The sequence below is a fragment of the Mobula hypostoma genome, chromosome 4 (assembly GCF_963921235.1).
Source record: "Mobula hypostoma chromosome 4, sMobHyp1.1, whole genome shotgun sequence".
NCBI lineage: Eukaryota > Metazoa > Chordata > Chondrichthyes > Myliobatiformes > Myliobatidae > Mobula > Mobula hypostoma.
The window spans coordinates 10,582,249-10,605,187 of record NC_086100.1 but is presented as its reverse complement, the minus strand read 5'-3'; the positions used below and the strand labels follow the sequence as shown (position 1 = coordinate 10,605,187).

Sequence of the window (22,939 nt, the reverse complement as noted above, 5' to 3'; positions counted from 1 at the left end):
AACATTGCACTGTCTCAGATTCATATGAAATAAAGAACGAGGTGAAAGCTCGGACCATCTGGATTTAAGGATAACATCTGTAGCAGAGACGGAAGTCGGAGAATTCTTGTTGGCTTCTGCAGAGGTGGCGGTAGAGACGTGTGTGAGCGGGAGGGACAAAGGGACAATTACCCACTGAAGTACTGTATTGACATCGGGTTGTGCTAGGTCTAACGATCCCAATGAAACGAAGAACGCAAAACAAAACCTATTGTTTTTCATCCCAATCCATTATGACTGATTCGTTTTGGCATTATTAAAACATGGCATGGACATCCTACCAGAAATGATTTACAACACACATAGAGAATTTTAATTAATCGTTTTTAATTTATAGAGAAGCGATTGAAGCTTTATTGAAAGGAATATACCTCGGTAAACAAAACAATACTCTCTGACTCCATGACCGTATATATAACTATAAAAAAAAAACAACTCCAATTCCAAATCCAACCTGTGATGATTTTCAGTTTTGATTTAAGGGGATTCCGCCTGTTACAGACCATGATTTTTACAATTGAGGAAATAAACAGAGATGAGAGACTACTTCCGAACATTACACTGGGTTACAGGATTCACGACGACTGCAACATCCCCGAGATTGCAACAAAGGTGGCTCTGGCTCTGGTGAATGGGCAGGAGGAAACATACACGGATCAAGTGTGTGACGGGCCTCTCAGAATCTCCGGGATCGTTGGTAGCCGTGGGTCCTCGGCTTCCATCGCTGTTGCAAGGACAACCGGCCCTTTTCGAATTCCACTGGTAAGATTTGGTTAAAAATTATACTGGCCACAGTGAGGTACAAGGAATCAACTGTTTAAAAAAAGATCTACATTACCAGTGAATAAGTTTATCACAGATATCTTCTAATGTTTGAACGTTCCTCATACCAGTTAATGTATAATATTTCACCCCGTGACACACACATTAACCAAAACACCAACTATCTGATTGAATGCAGGTCAGCCACTTTTCCACGTGCGCATGTCTCAGCGATAGGAGCGAATATCCGACTTTTCATCGAACTATCCCAAGTGACGAGCATCAGTCCAAGGCACTGGCGCTTCTCGTTCAGAAGTTTGGATGGACTTGGATTGGAACCGTTAACAGCAATAATGACTATGGCAACTCGGGGATGAGAGCCTTTGTCGAAGCTGCTGAGGAATTTGGGCTTTGCATTGCCTTCTCCGAATCATTTCACAGAACAGACTCTCCACAGAAGATCACCAGGATAGTGCAAGTGATGAAGAAAGCGACCACAAAGGTCGTGGTGGCCTTTGCTGGACCTGGCGAAATGCGGATTTTATTTGCTGAGGTTCTACGGCAAAACCTCAGAGGCGTGCAGTGGGTGGGCAGTGAGGGGTGGATTACAGCAGACTTCGTCGTTGTAGATAGTGGCCGGCGCTTCCTTACCGGAGCAATCGGAACTGCTGTGCGTGCGCAGGAAATTCCAGGGATGCAGGACTTTCTGCTCACAATCCATCCTTCCAGGTTTCCTGGTAATCTATTAGTGATGGAGTTCTGGGAAACCACCTTCGGGTGTACTTTTAATTTCCATAACGGGACCAACGAAATCGGTTCACTTGGCCGGCTCCCACAGTGCAGCGGAAATGAGAGTCTGCTTCAAATCAACAACGCCTACACCGATTTGACCATGGACGGGAACTCCTACATTGTATATAAAGCAGTCTACGCTTTTGCGCATGCGCTTCACGACATGCTTTCATGTGAAAGTGGCAAAGGGCCATTCGCGAACAAAACTTGTGCACGGTTTTCAACCTTTAGACCGTGGCAGGTAGGGAACGTATTACCTTGCACTTCATACTTTTTATTGTAGACATCTTTCAATTTTGCTACTGCAGTTTTGATATTCAGACCAGGGTATTAATTATACAGTAAATGGCAGGGCACTGAATGTCATGATATACAAATGCACACTTCGCCGATAGTGGCCGCGCAAATTGGCAGTGAGCCTAAGTTACAGCAAAAGATTGATTCTGCATACTTTGTAGTGTAGGAGAACGAGGAGCGAATTCATCGAACTCTACGAAATCACGAGGGGTATAGATAAGGTGGACTGTATTAGTCTTTTCCCAAGGTTTAGGGAGCCCAAAATTAGACGGCAGATACACGCCAGGAGAGAAGAGATTTGAAAAGAGACGGTAAAGACATGTTGTTTACAAAGAGGGCAGCGATATCTGGAATGTGCTGCCAGTGGAAGTGGTCCAGACAGGTGTAATTAAGACACATCTGGATAGTTCTATGGAGTGAGATGTCTTGAAGAAGTATAGCAATAAAATGCTGAAGACTAAATTTCCTCTTATGTGCAGGAACATTAACGCAATTTTTTGGATTCTATTTTTAGCTCCTCCATTACATGAAGTCAATTTACTTCACAACAAAAGTTGGAGAGAAGGTGTATTTTGATGAGAAAGGCAATCCAACAGCCGCTTATGACATTGTAAACTGGAAAATTGATGCAAACGGTAGCCTTGAAGTTCGAACAGTTGGATATTACAACGGATCAGGTCCTCCGGGTAAAGAACTCGTGCTGAACATGAATCAGATTGTCTGGAGCGGTGGTAAGCGTCAGGTACGGTTGTCCATTGAACGTGACCAATTTTGTCAGCAGTTAAATGTTAATTATCGATGTTATAATAATAAGTTATTGTGATCAACAGCGCAAGTAAAATACACTTGCATACGTTGAATTATGGTATTAACAATACACAGTGAAGGGACAGGGAGTCCATTTCAACCCAGTCATCACGTTGACTCTGTGGATTAATACGAGAGACTAAATTCTAGAGTACAGCAACCGTAATGACATTAATTCAATTTACTAATATTTTAAAGCCAATTTAAGCTATGTAACAAGGTTTCAGTAAATATTAAATCACAATGCAGATGTCAGAATGTTATAACGAAGCATTGCTGAAGAATTCAAGATTTCTCTGTCCAGGTGTTACTCTTGCCATCACTTCCGTGCAGCTGGCTATCGGAGAACCTCTAGTTGCGAGCAGTAGCGGTAATTCCATGCTTTTGGATGACATCAAATCAATTAAGCATTCGAACTCAGAGAGATAGAAACAACCCTGACAGGGCAGAATGGGGATCCCGGTATACGTACAGACCGTCCTCTAAATCTGCTAAACTTGGCTACTCTTACTTTGAAAGTCCTCAGTTCAAATTTACTCCGATTAATATTTGAATATTTCTTTTATGAATATTGAAGTCACCCTGATGTTGGTGGCATCCGTTAGGCTCCCGAGACCATGGATCTGGTCCTGGTAAGGCTTGCTTCAGTCAGTGTTGGTAGAGCAGCGTCTGTGGCGGTGAGGCGACGCTGGAGTGCCCTCTCCAGGGCGCAGGCCTGGGCAAGGTTGTATGGAAGACCGGCAGTTGCCCATTCTGCAAGTCTCCCGTCTCCAGGTCACCGATGTTGTCCACGGTAAGGGCAAGGGCCGATACAGCTTGGCACCGGTGTCGTCGCGTGTCGTCGCAGGAGTTGCCAGAACGAGGTTGAAGGCACCGTCGGACTGCCTTAGGAACTCCAGCACGGATTTGTCCTCAGGGTTTACTCCTGAAGTCTTTCCCATGAGTGGATATGGCCCCAAGGCAGCGGAGGTTTCAGATCAGAGTTTCGCTCTCTGAGATGGACTATCTTCCCAGGATGACGAGCTCCGTCTACCCGAAGCACTGGTATTAAGGCGCCGGGACCCGCCTTCGCCATGTCTGTCAGTAGAAACAGTTCCGCTGGGTTAGAGGCTAAGCCACACGAGAAGGCCAGGAGATGGACTTGGTTGTCAGAGGCTATTTTAGGCGCATGCCGTGATGAACACTTTGAGGTTGTGGAGGTTGTCCTCACTACCACCCCTCGGCTTGACAACCTTCTATATATGCCTCTTACGATCTTATATACATCTATTAAGTCGCCTCTCATCCCTCGCTCCAAAGAGAAAAGCTCCAGCATGGTCAACCGGTCCTCCTAAGGCATGTTTTCTGATCTGGATAGTGTCAAGTAAAGCTCGTTTTACACCTGCTTTAAAACTTCCGCTTAAAATCTATAACGAAGAGACCGGACATGAACGCAATGTCCAAATATTATCTCATCAGAATTTTATATGTAACACTCAGGTTCTGTTAGCGACTTCTTCTAGGGGAAGACAGCACCCGGCCCGGCCAAACCTGAGAAATCTGGTTTGGGTGGATTCTGCGTGATCTGTTCGCCTGTTGCAATTCAGTACCACGAAATGACCAACAGTACACAAAATGCAATTAAACGATTGAGCGTTACTATTCCTAATTTGATTATAGGCTCGAATAGAAACAAAAAATGGGCCAATTCTCATGAAACAGTCGTAAGGCGGAACGTTGGAGGCTCACCGTTTTTCCGTCTACTCTTTCTCCGTCGATTTTCCTCCTGGGCGTCGACTACCGACTCCGTCCTGCCGACTACAACTTCCCCGTTCTGGCATCTTTGCTCTCCATCTTCCGCCGAACAAAAGGCCGCTCGGGCACACATGAAGGAAAAACATCTCCCCAGCGCACATTCCAAAGTCCCCCGTTATCTCTGGACATAACCCATACACTGCTGCTACAGAGAAACCATTACATGGCCTGAAACATTACAACACGATAGATAAAGAAATGCAACATTACCTCGCTGCTCTTGAAATAAAAAAAAAGAAACAAATTAGTAAAAGTGAAAGTTAACTAAGGCATTTTTTGATCTGTATGTGCGGGAAAGTTCCAGAATTTATAGTTCATCCTTAAATACCCGAGAATAGGATTGCGTGTATAAGCATTCCATAGTAAGCCATGTCGGTAGCTATGGACTCGCATATCAATCTTTCGAAATGGGTGAAAATACCGAATGGGCAGCCTTATTTTTTGGTGACAGTTGTTCATGAAGGTTTTAAGATTTCAGCCTAAATTTAATTTCAACCTGTACTATGATGGTTATGTTTAATCCCCATCACTGTTTTTTATTTTTATCAAAACATTGTAACCGCAGCACATTGTCCTACACTATATCACAAAGCATTTGTTTCAGCTGTGTAGAATTCTGAAGTGTGTAAGTAGAGGGAATATGAACTAAACTTTCCAACGGCTGAATGATCAACAACAAAACGGCACAGATAAGGTGATGAAGCAATTAGCAAATTATGCTCTTCCTCTGTTTTGAACGTGGAAGAGCATAATGCAATCAGTTCATCGTCTTTGAAGCGACCTGCGATTCGTATCCAATAGTAACTCTAAAAGTTGTAAAGAATAGAAAAGCGAAAACATTCAAGGAACATTAGACGCAGTGTTTGTTGGAACTGTAAATCTAAGTATCAAATACTTCGTTATCTGTAAAAGTAATAGGGTCACAGACTAATTCCACACATTTGAACATGCAGATAACCAAATCTTGTCTGTGTTTTTCCTTCAAGATTCCCCGGGCAGTCTGTTCTGAAAGTTGCTCGCCTGGTACAAGAAAGATAGCCAGGAAAGGACAACCAATTTGCTGTTTTGACTGCAAGTCCTGTGCGGATGGAGAAATTACTAACACCACAGGTGAGCGGATATACATCTTGGAATCTAACATTTACCCAAAGTGATTCCTGAAGTGTCCCTTTAATAATGGAATGGTCGTATTTGTTTTTCTCAGACTCTGCAGACTGCATCAAGTGTCCTCACCTGTACTGGTCCAACGATCAAAAAGATCTATGCATCCCAAAGAAAATAGAGTATCTGCATTTTACGGAAATCGTGAACATTGTGTTGGTGTTACTCGCTCTGGTTGGAGTGTGCATGTCTGGACTGACAGCGGGTCTGTTCTTTAAACATCGAGAGACACCTCTGGTTAAAGCTAAAAATTCTGAGCTGAGCTTCCTCCTTCTATTTGCGTTGAGCTGCTGTTTTTTATGCTCGGTCACATTCATTGGCGAACCGTCACACTGGTCCTGCATGTTATGCCGCACGGCGTTTGGTGTCTCGTTTGTCATGTGTATCTCTTGTGTTCTGATCAAAACCATTCTAGTGCTGACGGCATTTAAGGCAACACATCCCAGCAGTAACAGGATGAAATGGTTTGGTCAAAGACAGCAGAGGATAAGCGTCTTCCTCCTGGCGTCCGTGCAGGGTTTAATATGTGTGCTTTGGCTGCTGATTGAGCCTCCTTTCCCCGTGATCAACACTAAATATTACCGCGACACGATAATTTTAGAATGTGATAGAGGATCATTTGCAGCCTTCTACTCGGCTTCGGGTTATATCGCCGTGTTATCGTGCGTTTGTTTTGTCCTGGCCTTTCTCGCACGGAAGCTGCCAGATAACTTTAACGAGGCAAAGTGTATAACGTTCAGCATGCTCATCTTTTGTGCGGTTTGGGTCACTTTTATTCCGGCCTCCGTGAGCTCTCCTGGGAAATACACGGTGGCGGTTGAAGTGTTTGCCATCCTGGCGTCCAGTTTTGGACTGCTGCTTTGCATTTTTGCACCGAAGTGTTTTATTATTGTATTCACTCCGGAGAAAAACACAAAGAAGCGCATTATGGGTAAAGTAGATCAGAGGAATCTTTAACGGGTGCGTATCCATACGTCCTGGCCTGTAACACCATAGAGTCGCTGATTCATAGAGCAATACGGCACCGATACAGACCACGGCCATGGTAGTCCATAAATATCTTGTTGCCAAACCAGCTGATCTCAAATGCTTGCGCTCGGCCATATCCCCAGATACTGCGCCACTCCATGTACTTCTGCAAGTGTTTTAAAATTATACCATTGTACCTGTTTGTTCTCGTCTTCTGGCATTTATTTCGATAAACTCACAACTCTCTCTGTAAAGAAGTTGTCACTCAGGTTCCTTTCAATCATTCACCTCTTACCCAAAATCTATATTCACTAATTCTGGGCTCTCTCAACATGGGAAGAATTGTTCTCCATTCATTTCTTAATTTAAAGCATTTTTATAAGGTCGAGCTCTATTCGCTTACGTGAAAATGAGTAACGACCTAATCTGGCCTGACGATCCGTAAGCACGAGACCCCACATCCTGGCAACATGCTAGCGTTCCTTCTTTTCAGTTTAACACGGTTTTGCCATAACAGAGTGACCAATACTGGAGACATTGCTCCAAGTATGGCCTCATGAATGAGTTATACAAATGAAACCTGATGTCCCTACGTCTATATGCGGCGCCCTATCTGCTGAAGGACAGCGTAACAAATGTCTTTTATCAACATCTCATTGCTTATACTTCCGCTGTCAACCAACTACACAGTTTTACCTTTAGATTCCTCTGTTCCATGTCGCGCTCCATTGCTGTACCATTCGTAGTTTAAGTCCTAAACTGATGTTACTTTTTCACATTTATTTGTATTGAAATAATGCATTATCATTCCGCTGCAGCAGCGGGCACAGAACCTACAATCCATCCACTTATTGGACTGAATTTAGTGTTTCAATATCAATCTTCTAGTATTTTATGATAAGAAACATGAGTTTATGGTACGGATTTAGTGAAAGGTCTGAAATCAATAAACGTAATATTTCAATATACTATACTATGTAATATTCTTGCACTTAGAGAAAACGTAACTATCGTCGACTCAGTAATGTATCCACTTGATGTAGTCAGAGTCAGAGTCACTGAGTCAACGAGATTTATAGCACAGAAATAGACCATAGGTCCATAAGACATAAGGACAGAATTAATCCATTCGAACTTCGAGGCGTCTTAATTCCATTCCCGTGCCTTCTACCCAGAACCATAACACCACAAAACCATAAAATACATGAACAGAATACGGCCATTTGTCTGTGTCCTCTGGTCCGTGACTCTCTCACCATAGGAAACATATGAATCCAGAGATTACAGGCCCAGAGCCATCAAACACTGTTCATATGACAAGACGTTCAAATCTGGAATCTAGGTGACTTAACCACCTAAAGACCTTTGAGCTTGCCTCGCAGCTTTTTCCTGTGTAACAGCAATGCCACTCACTCCTGCTTCCTGACTGTAATGGACGGATTGGTTTAAACCGCTCCTAACGGTTCTAGCAAACCTGCCCTCAAGGATATTAGTCCCCTTCGGATTCAACTGCAACCTGTCCATTTTTGTACAGGTCATACGTGCCCCAGAAGACGTCCCAATTCTCCAGACACTGAAGTCCTTGCGCCCTTCCAATTCTTCAGACACGCATTTATCCGCCACCTCATTCTATTCCTGTCCTCACTGTCGTGTTGCGCAGGCACAAATCCCGACTTGCGATCCTGCTTCTCAGCTTGCTTCCTAACTCACAGTGTTCTGATTTCAGGACTTCTTCCGTTTTTATACCCATGTTGTCGGTACCAGTGTGTACCACGACTTCTAGCAGCTCATCCTCCCTTCTCAGGATATTGTGGACGCATTCATAAACATCACTGACCCTGGCGCCTGAGAGGCAAAGTACCATGCGTGTTTCCTTTCCGCGTCCATAGCACTGGCTGTCTGTCACCGTGACTATAGAGCCACCTTTTACTGCTGCCGTCCTCTTTAGGTTTCTGGATTTGTGCGCCACGGGGCAAGACTCAGTGCCAGAGGCATGGCCACTGTTGCTTCCCCCATGTAGGCTCCCAAACAGTAGTCAAATTAGAATACTATTGTTCCTTCTCAGCTTCAATCGCCTGCGTAAGCCCATTTATCCCGCCAGCAACCCCCCACCCCCGCCATGCCTTACATATCCCTTTATGCCCTAAACAGCCAATTTTATTTTCACTTTGATTCTCTTTTTAGCTACGGTGTGTGATCTTGTTTTTATACTACTAAGACCCCTTTGGAACGTATACATCCCGTGCGTTCCGAATTGCCTCAAGAATTTTCAACCATTGCTGCTCATCTATTATCCTTGTCAGTGTTCGTTTCCAATAATTTTTGGCTAAATACTCTCTCATACCTCTCTAATTACCTTTACTCCACTGTGATACTGAAGCATCCGTGTTTAAGTTCTCCTTCTGAAATTTCAGGGCGCATTCGATCATATTATGATCACTTTCACATAAGGATGATTTTACCTTAAGCTGTGTAATTAACTCACAACACCGAATCCAGAATAGCTGAGCCCCAAGTTGGCTGAACCACGAGCCTGTCTAAAAAGCCATCTTGTAGTCATTCCGGTAACTCCCGCACTTGCGACACAACAACAGCCTGATATTCCCAATCTACCTGCATATTAAATCCCCCATAGCTATAGAAACCTTGCGATTTCAGCGTGGTTTCCATATCCCGCTGTAATTTGTAATTTTGGGGTCGGTATATAACTCCCATCACGGTCGTTTTACTCTTGTAGTTCCTTAGCTCTACCGAAAACGATTCAACACCTTCCAACTTTTGTCACTTTTCTAATAATTTGATTTCATATTTTACCAACAGAGCCACGCCGCCGCCTCTACCAACCCGCCTATCCTTTCGGTATATTGTTTATCTTTCGACGTGACCAGTTATAATCCTCTTTCATCCATGATTCAGGGATGCGTACAACATCATACATGCCAATCTAAAACTGTGCTACAAGTACATCTGCTGTATTCCATAATCTGCGCACATTTAAATATAACACCGTCAGTCTGTATTCACCCTTTTCGATTTTGCCCGCCTTTTACATTGCAATTTGTGCTGTGGACTGCACTTATGACCTATCATCAGCGTCGTTTTGCTCAGAGTCTCAGTACACATTGTCTGTAATTGTAAACAAAGCATCTTATCATCAGCACCATCACATCGGTTTCCATCTGTTTACCAAATTATTTTAATCCTACCCGAATAACTGTCTCTTACAAACCTGCCAGCAAGGATTTTGGACGCCCTCTAGTTCAGCTGTAACCTGTCCATTTTGTACAGATCGTACCTTCCTCATGTTCCACTCCAGTCTGTAAATAATGCTGAAGGTCATGTAAAGAGAGACTCCATTCTATAATAGTTTAAATTGCTCCAAGGTAGCTGGAGGCAACTGCAACTTTGGTCTGCATCAGTTCACCTTGCACGGCCTTCCATCCTGCGTTAATCCTTACTTCGAGACACGAAGTCCAAGACCTGAGATTCTGCTGACATATGAAGCAGAAGATCAGTGCTTTTCCAGTCTTCCGCAATAATCCCACAATCTAGCGATTCTTGAAGAATCATTGCTACCGCCCCCACAATCTCTTCAGCCACCTCATTCAGAACCCTGGCTCAGCTGGCCAAATTACCTTCAGATATTTCAGTTTCCCACGAACCTTCTCCCTCCTAATGATAACATCACACACTGCATGACCATTGACGCTATTGAATTTCCACTACATTGCTAGTGTCTTCTACAGAGAAGAATGATGTAATATATTTACTTATTTCGTCTGCCATTTCCTTGTCCTTCATTACTACGTCTACAGTATCGTTTTCCTGCTGTTTGTTATTCTTTCTTGCCTATCTTTTACACTTTAAGTATCTGAAGAAACGTTTGGTATCCTATTTCATATTATTGTCTTGCTTAGTTTCGTATTCTATCGTTTTCTTCGTAGTGCCATTTTTAGTTGTCTTCTGTTGGTTTTAAAAGCTTCCCAGTCCTCCCACTTTCACTGGTTGTTGCTCTATTAAATGCCCTCCCTTTGACTGTAATGTTGCATCTGACTTCTCTTGTTAGCCGGTGTTGTATTATTTTGTCATCATAATACTTTGCATTTGCGAATTCCAGCCTTTGCTGTTCTGCCGTTATCACTGACAATGTTTTTTTCTTATCAGCTCTGGCCAACCCCTCTTTCGCAACTCTCTAATTTCCCTTTACTGTCGGACTTTAGCTTCTCCTTCTCAAATTTTAGGGTGAATTCGATTATACTATGACCACTTGCCCATAAGGGTTCTTTTACCTTAAGCTGTCCAATCAATTCCGGTATTTGCAGAACACCCAGCCCTGAACAACCGGTCCTCTAGTGGGCTCAATCACGAGCTGCTCCAAAAAGCCATCTCGTACCCATTCTCGAAATTTCCCCTTTAAGATCCAGTAGCGACTCAATTTTCCCAATCTACCTTCGCATTGAAATCCACCAAGACTGTTATAACATTGCCCTTTTGGTATGCATTTCCTATCTCCCGTAGTAGCTTGTGGACCACATTCTTTCTGCTCGGGATTAAACTACTTACAATACTCCAGGTGCTGTCTGCCTAATATCTTGTTAACCTCAGCACCTCATTCTTGCACTTAATTATATTCTAGAACTCGCAAAATAAATACTGAGGCTGCGTTTGCTTGTTTTTAACACCAACTCAACCTGCAAGGTAACCTTTATGGAATCGTGCATAAGTACTCGAAATCCGCTTTGTACATCTAAGTTCCGAATTTGCTCTCCGTTTAGACTATTATCTACACCTTTATTTCTTCTACTAAATTGCACGTACACTATACTACTACTACTTTGCTGCCCACTCCTGATTCTAAGGAACCCATTCTAATGGCTCGTGCCGACTCCGTTTTTCCTCAACACTACCAGTTCCTCCACCTATCTCTTTATCAGTCGCGAACGTGGGCAGAAAACCATCGATTCAGTCGCCGCATTCATTGGTATATAACGGGGAAAAACGGTCGCAAAACTGACCCCTGCGAACTAACACTTGCCAGTCAGAATTTGTTCCGTTTACTTCCACACTGTGCAATTAGATGAATGTACTAGCTTCAGAATAAATGGGTTTTGCATTTTATGCATTTCAGATGAAAACATGAACAGCAGTGGCTGAGAATTGGCTGTATCATGTGTAGTTAGAGTAATTGAGTCAAGGAGTTGGTCTCGACCATTCTAACGTCTCGCCTGTTAACACTAGTCAGACTTGCCGGCGTTACGTTGCTATCTTACCACGCTTTGCCTATTTAAGTACCTGTCTGAATGACAGTAGAAGGTAGTGATTACACCTGACTCCAGCATCACCCGTATTTCCAGATATTAACTATTCTTTGTGTACAAGATCACCCCTTACATCCCTTTTAAATTTGCCCCCTCTCAGCTGGAACTCATAGTCTGTTTCTCTCCCATAGGGAAAATGGTTCTGACTTTGTACTCTGTCAATGCCAATTATACTACAAGACCACAAAAGCATAAGTTATGGGAGCCGAATAAGTCTTTTTGGCCCATTCATCTTGCTTGATCCATTTTCCACTCAACCCAATTTTCCTGCCTTCTCCCCGTAACCTTTCACACCATGAAGTTATCAATCAAGAAGCTATCAATCTCCACCTTAAATGCAACCAGTGACCTCGCCCCTACAACCGCTTGCGGCAAAGGATTGAATGGATTCACCACGCGCTGGCTAAAGAAATTCCTCTTCATCTCTGTTCTAAATGGACGTCCCTCTATTTTGGTGCTCTGCCCTCTGATCCAAGACTCTCCCAACAATGCACACATCCACACTATCTAGTCTTTTTAACATTCAATGATTTCAGTTAGATCGCCATCATTCTTTTAAATTCCAGCGATTCTAGGCCCACCAATCCCTGCACGTATGATAGCCATTTCATTCCAGGAATCTTTCTCGTAAACCTCTGAAACCTCTCCAATATCAGCATATGGCTTCTTAAGTATTGGTTCCAAAACTGCTTACAATACTTCAAGTAGAGCACACCCGTTCCTGATCCAGCCTCAGCATTACATTCTTGCTTTTATATTCTCGTCCTTTTGAAATGAATATTAATGTTACATTTGTCTTCCTCACCACCGATTCAAGCTGCAAGCGAGTCACGAAAGAATCCTGTATTTGCACTGCCAAATCTATTTGAACCTCGGTGTGTTAAATTTTCAACCCGTTTCGAAAACAGTCTATGCTTTTACTTCTTCTAGCAACATGCATGACCATGCACTTCTAACACTGTTTTACATTTGCCACCACTTTTCCCTTTCTCCTAATCAGTACAAGTAATTCTGCCGTCTATCCGTTTCCTCAACACTACCTGATTCTCCATATCAGCCGCAAACTTGGCCACAAATCAACTTCATCATCCAAATCATTGTCATACAACTTAAAAAGAAGCGGTCCCAACACAGATCCCCGTGGTATACCACTGTTCACTGGCAGTCAATTCGAAAAGGATCCCTTTATTCCCGATATTTGCCTCTTTCCGATCAGTCATTTATTCATGCTTGTGTCTTTCCCGTAATAACCTAGGTTCTTATTTCCTTTAGTAGTCTCATGTGCAGCACTTTGCCCAAGGCCTTCTGAAATTCCAAATACACAACTTCTTTGTCTACCCTGCTTGTTGTTTATTCAATGAATTCCAACTGATGTGTCAGGCAAAGTATTCTCTTCAGGAAACCATGCTGACCTCCGGTTATTTTATCATGTACCTCTATGTACCCTGATTAGAGATGTTGTACTCTTAACACCCGACTCCAGCACTTTCACTACCACTGAGACCATGCTGACTGGCAAAGAATTTCCTTTCTTCTGCCTCTGAGAGTGGAGTGATATTTACAATTTTCCAGTCCTCTGGAACCATGCCTGAATCAGTGATTCTTTAAAAATCATTATTAACGTTCTATAATCTCGTCCACTTCCTTGTTTAGAACTTTGCGGAGTAGTTCATCAGGTCAGGTGACATACCTATCTTCAGACTTTTCAATTTCCCAACCACCATCTCCATAGTAATAACAAGTGCATTCACTTCAGCGCCTTCACACTGTCTAACCTCCAGGATACTACTACTGTCTTCCACAGAGAAGACTGATACAAAATACTTAATCATTTCGCCCGCCATTTCCTTCTTCCCCGTCACTATCTCTCCAGTATCATTCTCCTGCAGTTGAATAACTACTCTTGCATCTCCGTTATTCTTCATACAACTGAAAAAGCTTTTCGTAACACTTTTGGTATTATTGGGTAGCTGACTTTCATATTTCATCTTCTCCCCCGTAGTTTTATTTTAGCTGTCTTCTGTTGGTTTTAAAAAGTTCTCCAATCCTCTTCGGTGATGATATCTGTTATCTGTCAAGTTGGGAACCGTGTACCATCCTGCTTTGTTGGAGATAGACGTGAAAGCGCGGAGGAACATCTGGAAAATTTCTGAAATGCCTGCTTCGCTGCCGGTGCTACTGTGTGGTAACCGGAATCTCCGGAGCTGAAGGCCTCGAAATCCTCGGCTTTGCGTGTTTCAGCGGCTGGGGAGAGGTCGAAGGCTCGGCAGAGGATGGCGCTCGGGAGGCTGTATCGGAAGGCTGGTCGGGAGCTTGGAGTTTTCAGATGGATGGACTCAGTGTCGACTGTGGTCGGGTGCTTACAAGGTATCGGCAAGATGACGGTGCCTGGAGGTTTATGGCAGGGAGTTTCTCCCTTTTGCCGCCTGCTATCGGGGACTCGGGAGTCGATCGACTCCGGACTTTGAGACTTTTTTTTTAACTATGCGTATGATCTGTTCTTCATCAAATTATGGTAATGTTTTGCACTGCTGTAACAATATGTTATAATTATGTGGTTCTGTCAGTGTTAGTCTTAGGTCTGTCCTATTTTCTGTGATATTGCACCAGAGAAACATTGTATCATTTCTTAATGCATGTATGCATTTGTAAATAACAATAAAAGAGGACTGAGTGTTCTCATAATCTAAAAAGAAGTTACTGAGAATTATAAATTGGACACGGATGCTGGTGGAGTGGTAGGTGAGGGCAAGGGGAACCCCATCCCTCGTGGGGTGGCAGGAGAATGGGCTGAGAGCGGATGTGCGTGAAATGGGAGAAATGCGTTTGAGGGCAGAGTTGATGGTCGAGGAAGGGAAGTTCCTTTCTTTAAAAAAGGAAGACATCTCCTGCGTCCTGGAATGAAAAGCCTCATTCTGAGAGCAGGTGCGGCGGAGACGGAGGAATTGAGAGAAGGGGATGGCATTTTTACAAGTGACAGGTTGGGAAGAGGAATAGTCCAGGTAGCTGTGAGAGTACGTGGGCTTCACGGTCCGTGCAGACTTCAGTAAATAAGCTATCTCCAGAGACAGAGACAGAGAGATCAAGGAAGGGGTGGGAGGTGTCGGAAATGGACCAGGTAAATTTGAGGGCAGAGTTGATGAAGTCAAAGAGCTCAGCATGCGTGCAGGAAGCAGTGCCAATGCAGTCGTCGATGTAGAGAAGGAGAACTGGGGGACAGATACCAGAATAGGCTTGGGCATGGACTGTTCCACATAGCCAACAAAATGGCAGGCATAGCTGGGACCCATACGGGTGCCCATGGCTACACATTTAATTGAACGGAGTCGGTGGGGGGGGGGGGGATCTTAAGGAGAAATTATTAAAAGTAAGGACCAATTCCGCTTGACGGAGGGGAGTGGTGGTAGAGGGCAACTGTCTAGGTCTGTAATCCCAAAAGAAACGGAGAGTTTTGAGACCTTCCTGGTGGGGGATGGAGGTATATAAGGACTGGACATCCATGGTGAAAATAAGACGATGGGGGCCACGAACCTGAAATCCCGAAACGTCGACTATACTTCTTCCTATAGATGATACCTGGCCTGCTAGTTTCCACCAGCATTTTGTGTGTGTTGCTTGAATTTCCAGCATCTGCAGATTCTCTCGTGTTGCGTTTATAGCATCATGTTATGGTATCAATGAGCCGTGACAGCAAAATAATCCTAGTTCTGAGCTTAACATCAGAGGGTACACATTGTATTGAAAGGACGGTCAGGTAGGCCGCTCTGCTGGTAACCCCAAAGAAAAACCAGAAATAAAATATTTCGATGAGGTGATAAGATTACATGGGATAGGAAGATGTAGAGCCCATGTGGATAGAGTTAAGACACTGCAGAGGGTAAAATCACTATGTTAGGAGTTATCTCCAGATCTCCGAACGGTAGCCAGGATGTGGGTTACAAATTACAAAGACAGAAAGAAAGAAAGGGCTTGTGAAAAGGGCAATTTTACGACAGTCATGGGGATTTCAATATGCAAGTAGTTTCGCAAAAGCAGGTTGGTGCTGGATCCCAAGAAGGAGAGTTTGTCAAATGCCTATGAAATGGATTTTAGAGCAACATGTGGTTGAGCCCACGAGAAGACTTGTAATTCTTGATTGGGTGATGTTCAATGAACCAGATTTGATGAGGCGGCTAAGTGAAGGGTCCATAAAAAGGCAGTGATCATTATATGATAGAATATACCCCAAATTTGAGCCGGAGAAAATAAAGTCGGATGCATAAATATTGCAGTTCATTAAATGGAATTACAGAAGCATAAGAGACGAACAGGCCAACGTTAATTGGAAGGGAACTTGTCCGGGATGACGGCAGAAATGGTAATGGCTAGAATTTCTCAGAGCAATTGGGTAGGCTCAGATAAATACATTCAAAAGATGAAGAAATATTCTAAAGGGAGGAAGGGAACCCTGGCTGACAAGAGAAGTTTCAAAAGCTTAAAAACGGAAGTGAACAAGGTTCAGTTACAGTCAATTTTGAGAAATTAATGTTACCAACTATACTAGCGTCAACTACATAAACACACAAATCAAAACATTCGCATAACAATAGTTTATTGAGTACATACAGTTGACTAACTCTCGGGAATAAAAGAAATGTTTGCAGTACTGTACTAGATGATGAACTCAAATGAACTATTTAATTCAGCCTGACAAGTGACTGGCTTTTTGATGTTCTAAGTCAGCTCCTGGAAAAATAAACATGCGATTTTACGCATGAGGACATATTAATCCTCATCTTTTAGAGCATTATTTCATCCCACTTTACCCATGATATGCTTCTTTGTGTTTCTCTCCGGAGTGACTACGATAATAAAACACTTCGGTGCAAAAATGCAAAGCAGCAATCCAAAACTAGACGCCAGGATGGCAAACACTTCAACCGCTACTGTGTATTTCCCAGGAGAGCTCACGGAGGCCGGAATAAAAGTGACCCAAACCGCACAAAAGATGAGCATGCTGAACGTTATACACTTTGCCTCGTTAAAATTATCTGGCAGCTTCCGTGCGAGAAAGGCCAAGATAAAACAAACGCACGATAACACGGCGATATAACCCGACGCTGAGTAGAAACCTGCAGACGATCCTGTATCGCATTCTAAAATAATCGTCTCGCGGTAATATTTGGTGTTGAATACAGGGAAAGGAGGCGCAAAAAGCAACCAAATTGCACATATCAAACTCTGTACGGACGCCAAGAGGAAGACACTTATCCTCTGCTGTCTTTGACCAAACCATTTCATCCAATTACTGCTGGGATGAGTTGCCTTGAATGCCGTCAGCACCAGAATCGTTTTGACCAGAACACAAGAGATACACATGACAAAGGAGACACCAAATGCTGTGTGGCGTAACATACAAGACCATTCTGATGGTTCGCCAATGAATGAGACCGAGCACAAGAAACAGCAGCTTAACACAAATAAAAGGAGGAAGCTCAGCTCGGAATTGTTAGCTTTAACCAAAGGTGTTTCTCGATGTTTATAGAAGAGAACTGCTGCCAGTGCAGACATGCACACTCCAACCAGAGCGAGAACCACCAACACCATGCCCAGGACATCGGTAAAAGCCAGATACTCAGTTTTCTTTGGAATGCATTTATCTTTCTGATCGTTGGACCAGAATAGCGGAGGACACTTGATGCAGTCTGTGGAGTCTGCGAAAAAAAATGAAAATGCAATCATTGGCAATGAAGACGCTTCAGAAATCCTTGTGGGCAATTATCAGAACCCAAACATGTAGTTCCGCTCACCTGTAATGTTACTAATTGCTCCATCTGGACAGGAGGTGCAATCAAAACAACAAATTGGTTGTCCTTGCCTGGCAGTTTTTCTTGTTCCAGGAGGACATTTTTCAGAACATACTGCCCGGGGAATCTTAAAGATTGAAACACAGACAATGGTTGATTGTTTGCATACCATATGCGTCGATTAACGTCCAGCTGTGTGGAACTATTCTTCAACCAATTACGTTGACAAAAACAAGTCACTTGGACTTAATTTGCTTATCAGTGCCCATAATCTAGTTCTCCTTGAACGTACGTACGTTTTCGTTCTAGAACAATCACGACAACACTTTAAAAAACCCCACTCATCTTTTTGCTCGTTGGAATGTTCTGTATGTTACGAGCTTGGCTTACAAGGAAGTAGTTAAATACAACATCACGTCCTCGGGCACGAACGAATAAACTAAAAAAAATGCCGAAACTTGCGGAGACAATCAGATCCAGAGAAACTTCGTTTTACTGTACTTTACCTAAAATTTCTTAGTTGTTGTTATTTTTGTGCAAGAGCAACGACTTAATGTTGCAGTTCTCTGAAGTTTTGGATGTTTCATACATGGAATATTGTGTTTCGTTCCGATCTCCTCATTATAAGAAGTCCATGGAAGCTTTAGAGAACTTGTAAAAGAGATTTACCAGGACGCTATCTGAAGTACAGAACATGTCGTGTGAGAAAATGTTGAACAAGAAACGTCTTCTCTCTTTGGAGTGCAGGATGGGGCAAATACTGCATGGAATATACGGCCAGCGCCAATTTTCAGCGTAGCAAAGACTAATGCTGGAGAACAGCGTTAAGCTAAGTGGACCAATATCACAGGTGAGATATCAGAGGTATCTTTTTTACATGGAGAATGGTCACTTCCTGGAAAGCACTGACGGAAGTGTGGGCAGAAGCCGATACATCAGAGGCAATGAAATGACTTAGATAGTCACATTGATGAAAGGAAAATGGAGATTTTTGGGCTATGTACGAGGGAAGAGTCAGATTGATATTAGGGGACGTTAGGAAGTTGGAACAACATCGTGTGTCCCCCCCCGTGCCTCATTTTCTATGTTCTAAATGTGGGTAATGCAATTTGCTCATTGCTAAATTTGCATCGCATCGATTAGGTTAAGTCTCCTCGATAACTAATGAGAAACATTCATAGTGTGTTGACTGCTTGGTGCGGTGATGATGTTGCTGTTTGTATTCCAACGTCTGTGCAGGGAAGCTGATGTTATTGGGCGACATGTTGCTGCAAATTTCCTTCCATTTTTCTCATCACATGTCAACTCCTTGGAAACTTATCAACGTCTCCTATTTTTATGAAAAAATTTTAATTGTCACAACTACATTTTGTTCTTAGAGAAACGTCGTCAAACATTGCCAGATGTATTGAGGATATGGAGACCGAGAGGAACCAGGTATGACCATTTGAGGACAGCAGCTTGCATGTCATTGCCGTTGTCTCTAATTTGTCCCACCCAAAGATCTCACTTTATCCCTGTGATTAATGATTCACTGATCCGATGGCAGCACTATTTTCTTTTTCATTTTTAAATTTCGTCTGTAATATGAGTTAGTATTTTCTGCAAGCTTCTTACGTAGCTTACATTTGGTTTAAAAAGTCACCATCTCCAGGTAATTCCATCATGATTCCACTAGTACAGAAGGTACTCTCTGCTAATAACTCACATAATCTATATGGTAACTGGGTTTTTGAGGTGTATCCATGTATCCAGAGGGCAGTAGAACCTTTGTTAAACGGGTTTGTTGTGTACATTCCGGGACAGGTCACTCAACTTCAGTCACCATCGGACACTTAGCTCTCACCTGTGGCTCAAAGTAACTAACTTTGTCCATGAAGTAGTTTTCATACCCACATACACCGCTTCGACAGGTGAGGGTAGCCAGCGTCCTCATACCGATTTGAAATGCCTGTCCCAAGGTGCGAAGGTAGCTCAGGCGGGCTGGGAGAATGAAATCGCAGTAAGATCCAACCGCTAAACTGGCGGTACCTCAACGCTCGGTGGATTGCGAAGAGCATGTATGACAACATACAGAAGATGTCATTATCATCCACTGCAACGAGGGAGAACCCTTGTAAATGACGCGTGTTCTTACCACTGGACTCCGAAGCTGGAGAGCGATAGATTGGACCTGCCCCAGTTCAAAGGATTTTCCACACAAGTTTCCTATCTCATCTGACACGATAGGCAATCACTAACTGGGTTGAAATCGTCTCCCAGGCACTTTACAAAGCGACCCTGAATCCCTAATATAGTTAAAAAAAATTGCTTGCAGCATTAATTATAATTTCTCACAAATTTAAATAGGATAATTATGATTAAACAAAGTTACCCATTTTCAATGGCAACCCTACCTCACGTTTACCACCACTCCAGATAATGTGATCTGGGTTCAGCACAAGCTTTATACCGGAAGGCGCTGATCCATTGTAATATCCAACTCGTCGAAATTTAATGCTCCCCTTCGCATTCATTTGCCAGTTTATAAAATCATACGCGGCTGTCGGATTGCCGTTCTCGTCAAAATACATCTTCTCCCCGACTTTTGTTGTGAAGAAGATTGACGACAGGTAATGGAGCAGCTAAAAATAAAGTAGAAGATATTTATGAAGGTTCTTACATACTGAATCGAACAAATTGCCTTGTATCTTGCACAGAAGGGAAGTTTTTTTCCTTGAAGAAATTATTATTCAGTTAAACATAACTGAGACGGGAAATGACAGGTGTGTCTTTATTTAAAGTGATGGAGTGATGCACCACTGTTTCGGCTCAATTGGTACGTGTTAACCAGAGATCTACTCAGCTCGTCCCAGATTCCTGCTCTCCCCCATTACTCCTCCAGGACGCCTCATTCGTGTATCTATCCAAATGCCTCTTAAATCTTGGAATGATAACCGACTCAGCCACCTCATCAAGCAACTCATTCCAGGTATTAACTACCGTCTCTGAAGTCTCTTTGAATTTCGCTTCTTTTACCTTGTATCTTTGCCCTCTGGTTCCGGAGTCTTGAACCCTTGAGAAAGGACGAAAGCATTTCACCTTATCCAAACCCTTCATACAGTCATCTACCCACTCCAGCTTTACAGTCTGCTTTTAACGGACTGACCGAAGCTGTGCAGAATACACCGAATGCGGCCTCATGAGAGCAAAGTAGTGTCCGTACTCCTAAACTCCAACTCCGATGCTGAACGGCCCCACACCACACCGTACAATTACCCGCCCAATATCATAAAACTTAGCCTTTCCACTGGAAGGTCTCTTTCTGTTCCACAGAGCTTCCGTCCCCTATCATTCACTATATAAATGCAATACAGGTCTGAACGTCCAAACTGCACCAGCAACATTGAAAGATGCCGTAGAACAGGTGCAGTGAAACTGAATCAGATCCCTACCTGCCATGGTTGAAAGGTTGAAAGACGTGCACGCGTGTTGTTCACGAATGGTCCTTTGCCTCTTTCACATGAAAACATATCGTGAAGCGCATGAGCGAAAGCATAGACCGCTTTATATACAATGTAAGAGCTTCCGTCCATGGGCAAGTCAGTGTAGGTGTTGCTGATTTTATGCAAACTCTCATTTCCACTGCACTGCGGAAGCCGACCAGGAGAGCCTACTGTGCTTGTCTCGTTTTCTAAACTTAGAGTACACCTGAAGGTGGTTTCCCAGAACTCCCTCACTAATGGATTACCAGGAAAACTGGAAGGATGGACTTTGAGTAGGAAGTCCCGCACCTCTGGAACTTCCACTGCACGCACCGTAGTTCCGATTGCCCCGACAAGGAGGCGCCGTACCCTCTCTTCACCACCGATATCCGCTGTAATCCACGCCTCACTGCCCACCCACTGTACACAGCTCAGGTTTTGTCGTAGAACCTCCTCAAATAAAATGCGCATTTCGCCAGGTCCAGCAAAGGCTACCACGACCTTTGCTGTCGCCTCTTTCATCAATTGCACAATCCTGGTGATTTTCTCTGCGGGGTCCGTTCTGTGAAATGATTCAGAGAAGGCAATGCAAACTCCGAAATCCACAGCAGTTTCTATAAAGGCCTTTATTCCGGAGTTTCCATAGTCATCGTCGCTGTTAATGGTTCCAATCCATGCCCACCCAAACATCTGAACGAGATGCCCCAGCGCTTTGGACTGATGTTGGTCACTTGGGATAGTTCGATGAAAAGTTGGATATTCGCTCTTGTCACTGAGACACGTACACGTGGAAAAGTAGCTGACCTGCAATCAATCAGACATTACGTGTGTGGATTAGTGTGCGGGTGTGACACTGTCAAATATCCTTCATTAATGAGAGTGACTGAATTTTAAATACTGAAAGGTGTCAGTGTTAAAACTTGGCCCCGATAAACTTTCGATTCCGTGTACGTCACAGTGACCACAATAGTCTTAAACAAATCTCACCAGTGGTATTCTAAAAGGTCCGGTTGTTCTTGCAACAGCGATGGACACCGACGATCCGGCACCACCAACGATCCCAGAGATATCGAGAGGCCCGTCACACACTTGATCTGCGTATGTTTTCTCCTGACCGTTCAGAAGAGCCAGAGTAACCATTGTTGCAATCTCGGGGGAGTCACAGTCATCGTGAATCTTATAGCCCAGTGTTATGTTCGGGAGGATTCTCTTATCGCTGTTTATTTCCTCAATTGTAAAAATCATGCTCTGTAACATGCGGAAGGCCATTAGATCAAAACTGAAAATAAACCACAGATGAAGGTGAGGGAGGAACTCTGAGCTCTAAGCACTCGAATCATTTCCATCAACAAATCCTTCAATTTGCTCGGCACCGTACAAGTAAATGCTGAAAATTAAAGCAGCCCCAGAATTTGCACTTTTGGCAAGTCAGGCGTTTCGGTCGAGACTCTTTAGAAATCAGAGTGAAGAGTCTGGAAACGTCGACGGTCCGTTTCCCTCCACAAACGCTGCTTCGCCCCTTTTAGCGATATTCGGCACCTTCAACCTGATGTATTCCCAAAACGAACTACACTTACCAGAACGTCCTCGTAATATTCTTCTTTACAAAAGAACTGAGAGATATTAATCAGAACTGCATGCCGTCATAGCTGAAATAAACTCACCTTTTACAACCTTTTTCTTCCTTTTCTTTGGTGAATACATTTATCTGATGAATACTGCTAAAATGCACAGGAAATATTCCCCCGAG

The 22,939-nt window shown here is 43.4% G+C and overlaps 2 protein-coding genes across 2 annotated transcripts; one reads left to right on the top strand and one right to left on the bottom strand.

Annotated features, from left to right (window-relative positions):
• The first annotated feature begins 510 nt into the window (after positions 1-510).
• On the top strand, positions 511-6,609 carry LOC134344709 (extracellular calcium-sensing receptor-like). Its single transcript, XM_063044792.1, has 5 exons — positions 511-801; positions 1,001-1,834; positions 2,405-2,632; positions 5,478-5,601; positions 5,696-6,609. Exons 1-5 carry the CDS (start codon positions 544-546, stop codon positions 6,607-6,609), a joined length of 2,358 nt encoding a protein of 785 aa, XP_062900862.1. The 5' UTR covers positions 511-543.
• A 10,121-nt stretch (positions 6,610-16,730) lies between these two features.
• On the bottom strand, positions 16,731-22,467 carry LOC134345060 (extracellular calcium-sensing receptor-like). Its single transcript, XM_063045194.1, has 5 exons — positions 22,177-22,467; positions 21,160-21,993; positions 20,122-20,349; positions 17,729-17,852; positions 16,731-17,632 (listed from the first exon to the last, which is right to left on the bottom strand). The coding sequence occupies exons 1-5, from the start codon at positions 22,456-22,458 to the stop codon at positions 16,731-16,733; spliced, it is 2,370 nt and encodes a 789-aa protein (XP_062901264.1). The 5' UTR covers positions 22,459-22,467.
• Positions 22,468-22,939: the final 472 nt, after the last annotated feature.

Excerpts from the sequence above, each read along its gene's own strand:
- LOC134345060 (XM_063045194.1), bottom strand. The coding sequence starts at position 22,458 with ATGGCCTTCCGCATGTTACAGAGCATGATTTTTACAATTGAGGAAATA. Across the intron at positions 20,350-21,159 it reads CAACCTTTCAACCATGGCAG|CTGCTCCATTACCTGTCGTC; the intron begins GTAGGGATCTGA and ends CTTTATTTTTAG. Across the intron at positions 17,853-20,121 it reads GGAGTGGTGGTAAACGTGAG|ATTCCCCGGGCAGTATGTTC; the intron begins GTAGGGTTGCCA and ends TCAATCTTTAAG.
- LOC134344709 (XM_063044792.1), top strand. The coding sequence starts at position 544 with ATGATTTTTACAATTGAGGAAATAAACAGAGATGAGAGACTACTTCCG. Across the intron at positions 802-1,000 it reads GCCCTTTTCGAATTCCACTG|GTCAGCCACTTTTCCACGTG; the intron begins GTAAGATTTGGT and ends GATTGAATGCAG. Across the intron at positions 2,633-5,477 it reads GGAGCGGTGGTAAGCGTCAG|ATTCCCCGGGCAGTCTGTTC; the intron begins GTACGGTTGTCC and ends TTTTCCTTCAAG.